Consider the following 10052-nt stretch of genomic DNA (forward strand, 5'->3'; position numbering starts at 1 on the left):
AAGTTTATGTCTTTACATGAAACTATATAGTTTGAAGTCAATCTGCATTTGTAAAGAACACAAGAAATTGTGCATTATTTTTCTTTAACAAGATGTACTTAGGCAATCAATCTTCTCAGGTAAACCCACACAGCAAATAATAGCAACTGAAACAGTAATTTATTTAACTGTTATTGTCTGTAATGTTAAAAATAATAACTTAATTGAATCTTAATCTGTGGTGCGTGAGTTGAAACAATTATGTTCTAAAGCATCACCTTCACAAATATGGCCTAATACCATTGTAAAATACTAGCTTGGCTCGATCTACACGATGAAATTAAGTTGCAAATGTGTTTTTTTTTATGTTCAAATAATTCTGTAGTTCATAGAAAAACTATTCTTGTTTGATTCACATAATAATATCATGCAAAAAAAAGTTTCCCAGTTCAGTTTTAGACCGAGCTTTGAAAAACGTGTTCAGTCAAGCCTACAGTGGGTGCAGTCACAACGTTTTAACAAGAGGACAAAAACTGCCTGGAGAATAAAAACATGGATGGGAGTGGCATTGAATGTCACATAAAAAAAAGGAATAGATATCTTTTAATAAGTGCTGCGTAGCCTCGTCGTTGCTGCATACCTGTGTTTCCAGTTCAAGCATGTTGTCCTGGCACTGTCATCGACGTGGGATGATACTTTGACTTCATACACCTGTGTGGGCCACAAAACACACACACACACACACACACACACACACACAACCGATACAAGTCAGCTCTGTTCTGTTAAGCCGAGGTATAAAGCTGCTGGATTACCGATTCTTTTTCATCGCTGAGCCAGATATCCAGAGTTTATCCGAGGATGTAAAGAAAAAAAAAAAAAAAAAAAAAAGAAATCTTACTTCAAAGCACCACAAGGTCACTACAAAAAGGTATGTAAAGAGTGCGTGAATGCAGCATTTTGGTTACGTTTATTATAATAGGGTAAAGTTGCATGCAGGTTCATTGTGCTTAAAGTGTGACACACTGAGGGGGTATTTGAGACAAATGCTGAGCGATTTTGATGGAAACATCAACTGCCCTGTGTGTGTCTGTCTGTCTGTGTGTGTCTGTCTGTGTCTGTGTGTCTGTATGTGTGTCTGTCTGTCTGTGTGTGTGTGTCTGTGTGTCTGTGTGTAGGCTTCACTGTCGGCCGGGGAATGCCGGGCATCTGTCGGCCGGGGAATGCGGGCATCAGTCAGTCCTGACAGACAGCTGCACCGCAGTGGCGTTTTTAACATGCCAGACCGAGACCCGGGCGTTCTATTGGGGGGGGGGCTCTAAAGACATTTAAGTGCTTAAAAAAACCAGTTTGAACAGTTTTAATTGATCCAAATTGGTCTAAAATATATATTTTTAAAAATACAATTCGAATCAAACCCTCTAATCCTATGAGTCACTGACGGCGGTTGGAGAAGCCACTCAGCCTGTTCAACATGATCCATGAGGGACTAAAACCAATCACCTCACTGACTCACTCCCTCTGCGAATCACCTGCTCTCCTATGGACGCAAACACACCTCTCATGCACCTTCACCACCACCACCACCCCTTCTTTTCCACGTGTTTGGTGTTATTTCTACCGCACCTTCACCCCCACCCCCCCCCGGTCTTTACACCACCACCGACCCTGTTTATGTTGGACGCGTTCGAGCCCCGCCCCTGCAGGACGCACTGATATCACGCAGTTGCGTAATTTGACGAAGCCAAGCGCAACACAAAAAAAAAAAAAAAAAAAAAATGGGGAGAATGAAGGTTTGACAGCCGGCTCGTTCAGCTCCACGAAAGAAAACCCCCACATATATGCTTAATACTTAATTTGCGAGTGCTATATTTCGGGCAGCTCCTCCGGTTCCTGATGTCCGCCGCCGCCGTGAGGAGCCTCGGTTGGGTCTCTGCGGGGCAGGACGACCGAGTGAGACGCGACGATCCCGGACAAGTGCTCGGTCGCACCAGGGATGCCGTCCCGGGAGCTTCCTCTTTCCACGATTATAATCCGGTAGGGAATGTTTTTTTTTTTGCATTTGACTAACTGCATCTTCTACTGAAGCGTGTGATTATGCAACGCTATAATATCCACATCTAGCGTCCCAGCACGTGTCTGCAAATTGGTTTTTTTTTTTTTTTTTTTTTTTTTTTTTTTTTTTTTTTTTTTGGGGTATTGCTGCTATGTGGTATTCACCGAGTGGTTTGGGTCACAAGCGGGCCAATGCAACGTTACACCCGATCCCCGAAACTTGCGAAGAGGAGATGCTCTTAAAGCTGCTTGTTAAAGAAAGGGAGGTGTGTGTGTGTGTGTGTGTGTGTGTGTGTGTGTGTGTGTGTGTACAGACAGACAGACAGACAGACAGACAGACAAGTGCAGGCCCCTGAATGCATCCCCACATGGATTCACACCGGTTAGGTTTTGTATTTTTTTTGTTTGTTTTGGGGCTTTTCATTTTTTTTATCTTAAAAGAACAACACTTGAAGGCAGCTGAGGCGTTCATGGTCCACATTGCTACTTATATCAAGTGTTAAATGAAACGTATGTGTTACTAACACACGTGAGAGCCTTAAATCAAACAGATGTGTTTTTAGGGTTAACAGTCCTTTACCAATGTCCCCCTCTTGTTTTTCAGTTTAAGTCAGAGATGGACAGCTACCTGTCTCCACACCAGCAGTACACGGCAAACTCCAAAATGCTGTGCAGGGACACAGGGACCCTGATGCAAGAGCCGCCTTTTGCAGAGGACTTTGGCCCCCCGTACAGCGTCAACATGAGCCTGCTCCTTCCCGACGTCACGTACCTGCACCCGGGTCTCTGCAGGACTGTGAGGCAGATCAAAACGGAGCCTTCGCACTCTCTGATGCCGCCCAGCTGTCAGGGCAATGGAGGGCCGCCGCCACCCACGACACTCCCAGAGTACCCGGGGGGGTTCGGTGCAGCCGACGCAGCGAGCGGTAGATTTTTCATCAAACAGGAAGTGCCAGATTTCCAGGATGTGCCCCTGTTCCAGCTTCTGAACTCTGACTTGGAGCAGCTTGTTCATGGGTCCCAGCTGAGCTCCGCCCCCGTGGCCCCTTTGAGTCTTCCAAACGTCAACTCGGGCCCCGCGCAGAGTCCCGCCAAAACCACGAGCAGACCTCAGCGGGACTGTTTGCCATTTAACCCGCACCCGGGCCATCAGCAGAGACGGACCTATCTGCCGCCTTCCCCGCCAAACTCCGACCCCCCCAGTCCGGACAGAAGGAAGGACCCCCTTCACAATCTGTCCCCGCCTCCCTCCTACCATGCCAGCGTCGCCTCCAAGTTAACTTTTCAGGCCCGTCACAATCCCACTCAAGCTCCAATCCAAAACCCAGACCAGAATTCCAACGTCGGATTAGTCCAAAGCCCGGGTCCCGAGCCAGTCGGGCACTCAAGCCTGACGCCAGGTGTGGGCCCGCTGTCCCCGGTGTTGGCCCAGCCGGCTTCCATTCAGTACAACAGAAGGAATAATCCGGATCTGGAGAGACGGCGGATTCACCACTGTGATGTTCCAGGTGAGACGTTAAGGTTTATTTACAACAGTAAAACTTAAATCCAAGTAGGAGCACAGAATACTGATCTTTTTTTTTCTTTCTCTTTTCAGGCTGCAGGAAAGTATACACCAAGTCTTCTCATCTAAAAGCCCATTTGCGGACCCACACAGGTAAAATGTTTTGGAGTTGCACAACTTATTTCAGGGTGAAAGCAGCGATGTTGCCAGGCAGAAAGAGCCGCTCTTGGCATACAGAAGCATTCTGTCTGCTGACAGTTGGCCCACATCTCACCGCGGGCACGCTGTGATTTATGACTCACAGTTTGACGCACACGGATATAAAAAAAAATAAAGTATCGTCCCTTTCGTCATCGAAAGTCATTTGTCAGTCGTCTGACACATCTGCGAATGTTCCATACTTTTGAGGTGATGTTATTTATTGAGAATTGGGATTGGGAAGTGTATATAAATAGAGATGTTGCCCGTCTGCTGTGGCTTCATTTTGCTTCTTTTTTTTCCCTCTCCTGCTGAAGGAGAGAAACCGTACCAGTGCTCCTGGGAGGGATGCGAGTGGCGCTTCGCCCGCTCCGACGAGCTGACTCGCCACTTCAGGAAACACACCGGGGTGAAGCCTTTCCAGTGCGCCGCGTGCAACCGCTGCTTCTCCCGCTCCGATCACCTGGCCCTCCACATGAAGAGACATCAGAACTAGAAACCCCTGCAAAACCACCCACGATCTTTTTCTTTTTCTTTCTCAAGAACAGGAACTTGCAAATCAGCATCAAACAAAATTCAAAACTGTGGATTAATTCACTCACTCCCCCAGTGGGGACATTTGTAGCAGTGCTGGCCCACAACTAATTGTTTCCTGTATTGTAAAAAGATTAAATGGGGCCGTTGACTTATTTTATTTCCACATGTGTGCCCCGATATCAGGGGACATTTGCAAAGATGTCAGTCAAAAAAATCACTAGCCCAATGTAACACTAAAATAATTTCATGCATTGCGAAGTACGCTGACAACTTCAAATGCCAGCTTTTTATTTTTCAAGTTTTTCACTATACAGATCATGTCGACATCTTGTCAATTATTTAATTAGAGTAAGTGGAGATGTAGGATCACTGGGAGGTCAGAGAGTATGTTGTTTTAGCCAGCAAGGTCAAAGGATAGGTTGTTTATGTGTGGGTAATATAGGAAGTAACCGCAGTTTTGTGTGGATATATTTAAAGACACAGTAGGAGGAATAAATAGTGGAAGGAGCCGTGTGGTGACACTGCCAGGTTTATGGGTAACTTTGCCCCCGAGGATAACTCTGAACTAAATCTACATTTTCTCAAGCCACTGAAATGAAAGGAAGACAATGGGTATGAGATATTAATTTTATTTGTTTTAGACAGCATTATGAATGTTTTGTATCTATGCTCCTCCTATATTGCAACGTAGACGCTGTCATTACTGGAAGCATTAAATATCTTTCAGGTTGGCGCATTGACGAATCTTAAATGGTGCATTTTGGATTTTACGACTTTTAACGAACGCTGTTTGATTTATTTAACTATTGAAGAGGTTTTAACTTATTTTGACGGGGCTTGTTTGGTCCCATGTTGACTTCAGCCACGTTTTGTACTAAAAGGTGGGGGAAGAGCAGCTATGATTTCAGCGGGACATTTCAGGAGCAGCTGTTGTGACAAATTCAGTCTTGCTCGCCTCGACTTTGTATCGGTTGGAACTGTGGGTTGGTACCTCTATAACAGGATTATCATATTACTGATTTGTCTTTGTGAGTGGTTTCAAAGTGCTATCTTTTTTTTCTTCTTTTTAAGACCTAGATTGAGCACCTGCCAGTCTGCACATCTGTGTTTAGCTTTTGGTTTCTTTGACTGAGATCCACATATCCAAAACAACCTTTTAAGTGCCTTTAACTCTTTATTTTTGTTTTTTTTTGGGACGAATGAAAAACCGAACCTCCCCATTGGGACGATGTTCTTTTATCAGGTACTCTGCTTAAATGATTGTGTGTGTTGGCTGCCCCTCCTTAATATCCACACATAACAAATCTCTATTTATGACCAACTTTCTTTAAAATTTGATTCAGGTTGAACTAAATCTCTATAATTTGTTTAAATGTGTAAATATATATATATATTGTATCTGCTTTTTAAGGATACAATCCATTGGTTGTCTTTGGGTGTATAAAGATTTTTAACTTTTGTTTTTAAAGCAGGGACTGTTGAATATTATTCTTATTCTTATTCTTAATAGTTTTGCAAATAATAAGAAGGATCAAATGATAGAATATTGTTTCAGTCTACACTGTCACCTTCTCCAGCCGTAGCAGCTTAGCGGAGTACATGCCGGAGAATTGTTGCAATACTTTTGAAATAGACATGTACAAACAAATATTTTGATGTGACGATAACGTTGTGTCATAGCTTCATAAGATGTAGCGTAAATTGATCAAAATGTGCTATGAAGCCAATGCGACCCTCACAGTACAAATAAAAGTTTTCTGTTAAATATTGTTAAAGAAGTTTTTTTTTCTACATTAACTGTGTTCCCATATTAAATTTGCTCACTTTTGTACATTGTTTATCTTCTGTATCACACCTTTGCAGCATTTTATTATTTCCATCTGTTCCATCCAACAGTTTATTGTTAAAGGTTATCACTAGGGATATCAAAAATAGATTTAGCAGTGTTTGTCATTTTTTCTTTACAGTTTTTGCTTTTTGTATGAAAATAGTTCGGATATATGAATTATGTATTTTTTTTTAAGTTACAGGTAAAAGTTACATTCTGAAGGCAGACTGCTAGAGAACCACTTTTCAAGAGGAAACAACCAAAATGAAGAGAAATTTAAATGGAAAATATACAAAAAAACTTGCACACTGTCTTCTTAACTCTAAACTCTTCCGGTTTCCGGGTTGATATTTAGTTAAGGTACCGAAACGTTGTATCTCTGAATGCAAGTGAAGAAGAGTTTTTGTCTATACATTATCTACCCTAGGTTTTCTCCGAAGCACCTGTCCACCAAAGGTTTGCTCTTTATATGGAAAATTGATGAAATTTGACAAATGCGATTTGCATCAAAACTGGCCCACTGTCACTTCCTCCTTCACATTTCCCAGAGTCTGACCTGCTGAGTTATTTTTGGGTTCTCTGTAGAACAGTGTCCCATGATCTGTTCTCAGGAACACACCCTTTGTGCACTTCTTCTTAAATGCTACCATTCTGTGTAGTCCAAACAAAACACCAGGACTTCTTCTTTTGTTTTGTAATTGCTGGAAGGTGTTCCTGACATGAGTCATGGCTCAAAGCAGGGAAGTTGTCTGAGCTTGTCCTGAGAACGGAGGAAGTTGTCCCGTGGAGACTGTTACAGTATCACCGTTATCCACTAATGTCCTCACTTTGCTCCTACAGCACAGCCGACACAGTACACACGCTCCCGTGAGCGATAAATCACGCAAGTGATGTAGTGCGCACCGAAGATGCTAAGCGGGGTGGGAATTGAAACCTTGTTATTGTAATCATCTGAATCCTTTTGCCGGCTGACAGAAACATTCATCCAGATCCAGTTATTACGTAGAGCCGTACAGGATGTTCCGTTGTGAGGCTGTTCTTAGAAACCGCCTGCACTACACACTTAAAACAAACCGGCTCCTAAAATGCCACCCAGTGTAGATGATAACAAAGCAATGTGAGGAACAGAACGTTTTATGTGTGGGATTGAGGTTTTTCAGGTTTTACATGCATACCGTGAATTTAAACAAGCAGTGATGGTTGTTGTACTGTGCTCCGTGTACGGGCTACTGTACCGTACATATCACCCATAACTTCAAATGTCTCCCCTAATACCAAGATTAGGTTTCTGAATGCCGGAGAACGTGAGTACAGGACTCAGATGTCATCTGTGACACGGAAAACCGCATACCATCCATCTCAGTCACAGACAGCAACCAGCTCCCACACCAGCGTCTTACATACAAAATGCAACTTTATTAACCTTCATGCCTCCATTCATATTAATATACATGTATATGTTTGAACTTATTTTAATTTCACAGCTCCATCCATATGAAAAAAATACAGAGAGAAAAAAGGCAAAACACTGACTGGATACTTCCAACAACTCTTGGAGGGAAAAAAAAAGAAAAGCGTAACAGAAGAAAAAAAAATTAAAATAAAGACACCTGTTTTTGAAGTTTTGAAAAATATCAGGATTAAAAATTTATTTTACAGAAGTGGAATTCCTTGAGCAGAATCTCCTTTTTGAAGCGACGCTGAGCATTATCACATCTTTTTTTATTTAAATTTTTTTATTCGGTTTTTTCCCCGGTAAGAATGAAAAGATCTGAATATATTTACACTACACTCACTTTACATAAATACAGGAACAACGATTACTGTACGTAATATCAGCAAACTTGAAAAAAACATAGGCTTCACTACTTAAGTCTTCAAAACCAGGAAATCAGAAGCAGATGTTACAACAGAAAGTAAAAAGATATTGAACCGATAGAGAAGTGTGTGTCCGAGAACGAATCTTGTCTCTCTGCAGATTTCCCCGTCCATGTTGGATTCATGGGACGGAGCCGAAGTATTGAGAGGCCATTGTCACTCAGATCTGTTCCCCTAAGAGGAAGTAACTTATTGCGAGCAAAGCAATAACGCGAGCTGTACTGGCCTGTGAGAGTGTTATGGGAGGATGCTGCATTTGACACAATGGCGTAAGGCTCAGTGCGAGGAGAGAGTTAAAAATTAAAGGTCCCACTTGCATAATGTTGTCTGTGCTTTTTTTTTTTTTGTCCAAAATTGATGCTTTCCCTGTTGGATGTTTATTAATTTGAGCGTGCGTGTTGAAGAAAATCCAAACTCTGCACAGAGCTGATATTACAAGTTTTGCAATATGAGGCACTATTCATTATTATTGCATAACTTTGACCCTGGTTACCGTTACAAAATTATGCTTTGAAATGAGGAGAGAGAGATGCCGGAGGGAAATATACCACACACCCTGTCCCGCGGAGACGCCATGTTCAAGTCCAATCGAATCGAGCCCAAAAAAAACTGGCGCATTAAGGCATGCAACGTCGTACACTGAATACCAGGGTACGCGTGTCGTTGATATGTGCTTGATCAACATAATTTCTTGTCCGGGTATAGCAAAATAGCAAACACAGGGAATCAAGTACCTTAAATACTGTCTATGTGTATATAAATAATTTGTTGATTCTAGCAAACACTGGTTCAGCCTTTTGGGAGTACAAATGATTTGATCATGAACTTGTTCAACCACAAACCAAAGAAAGCAAACTGCTCATGTGGTGATTTACACGACGGACACCAATAGCCCCGTTTCACTGTATATCAAATTAGATAAATTACAGTCTCTGGAAAAAAATGACTTTACACGTAGAAATGTATTTCCTGCATCTACTAATCAAAAGCCCTATTTTTCCAACGTATATACAGGCTGTAGAACTTTGTAATAAGTTTCATCTTCACCGTACACATATATTACAACATTTCAAAAGATCCTTTTTACAGAAAAAAATAATAAAAGGAGAGTTATATGCAAAAAGATGAAGTGCCCCTCAGTAATAAAATGTTCTTATACATCATATGGAGGATAAAATACGACAAAGATTATTTCGCTTATAAATTGACATCTGAAATAAAATAATAATAATAATTTGAAAATCAAACAAATAGACAAACAAGGTGCTGATATGCTTTTTGCCAAAATGATAATACAACTGGGCATAATGACATGTGCGCAAACAATGTGCATAAATTATGATACCACGCATCACCATTCTCCGTTAGATCGAGTGGGTGTCACATACGTCGTGGTGCATGTGTGGAAACGATTTCCTGGTTTTGGCTACTTTGCTGAAAAGTGAGGATGTGTGTGTGTGTGTGTGTGTGTGTGTTTCAGTGTTGCCATTTCTATTTACTGGCTTCCGTCCAATAAATGCATTTAGCAGCACTATCGAATATTATGGGATGGCCTGATGCTCTGAGTTTATGTCTGCAGGTCTTACACAGCCTGAGGAGTATTGGAAATACCTTAAAAAATATCTATTACTACGACTATAAAAATGCACTTTTTAAATACATTTCCTGATTAAGGTCAAGTGGTGTTCTCTAAGGGAGATCCTGCCAATGACTACATCTAAAATGTAGTCTGTACATACATAAAGTATTCCTGTGTGCATTTTTAATATATATATATATATATATATATATATATATATATATATACAGTACCAGTCAAAAGTTTGGACACACCTTCTCATTCAACTACTTTGAAGAATCTAAAATATAAAACATATTCTGGTTTGTTGAGCATTTGTTTGTTTACCACATAATTCCATATGTGTTCCTTCATAGTTTGGATGTCTTCAATATTAATCTACAATGTAGAAAAAAAAAAAAAAAAAAAAAAATAAAGAAAAACCATTGAATGAGAAGGTGTGTCCAAACTTTTGACTGGTATATATATATATAAATATATGTACTATTCGTGTA

General features: G+C 41.2%; 1 protein-coding gene across 2 annotated transcripts; it reads left to right on the plus strand.

Annotated features, from left to right (window-relative positions):
- The first annotated feature begins 745 nt into the window (after positions 1–745).
- Positions 746–6008, plus strand: klf5b (Kruppel-like factor 5b). 2 transcript variants are annotated; one of them, XM_054615372.1, is made up of 4 exons: positions 746–910; positions 2639–3542; positions 3632–3691; positions 4054–6008. In XM_054615372.1, the coding sequence occupies exons 2-4, from the start codon at positions 2651–2653 to the stop codon at positions 4230–4232; spliced, it is 1131 nt and encodes a 376-aa protein (XP_054471347.1). In that variant the 5' UTR covers positions 746–910; positions 2639–2650; the 3' UTR covers positions 4233–6008. The 2 variants fall into 2 exon arrangements, with proteins under 2 accessions (XP_054471347.1, XP_054471346.1); XM_054615371.1 differs by lacking the exon at positions 746–910 and adding an exon at positions 1640–2016.
- The last annotated feature ends 4044 nt before the right edge of the window (positions 6009–10052 follow it).

The sequence above is a fragment of the Anoplopoma fimbria genome, chromosome 16 (genome assembly GCF_027596085.1).
Source record: "Anoplopoma fimbria isolate UVic2021 breed Golden Eagle Sablefish chromosome 16, Afim_UVic_2022, whole genome shotgun sequence".
Classification (NCBI taxonomy): domain Eukaryota; kingdom Metazoa; phylum Chordata; class Actinopteri; order Perciformes; family Anoplopomatidae; genus Anoplopoma; species Anoplopoma fimbria.

What these genes read in the sequence shown, in the direction of transcription:
- klf5b (XM_054615371.1), top strand. Translation starts at nt 1,876, where the DNA reads ATGTCCGCCGCCGCCGTGAGGAGCCTCGGTTGGGTCTCTGCGGGGCAG. An exon ending in TCACCACTGTGATGTTCCAG is followed by an intron (nt 3,543 to 3,631) that starts GTGAGACGTTAA and finishes TTCTCTTTTCAG; the next exon opens with GCTGCAGGAAAGTATACACC. An exon ending in CCATTTGCGGACCCACACAG is followed by an intron (nt 3,692 to 4,053) that starts GTAAAATGTTTT and finishes CTCCTGCTGAAG; the next exon opens with GAGAGAAACCGTACCAGTGC.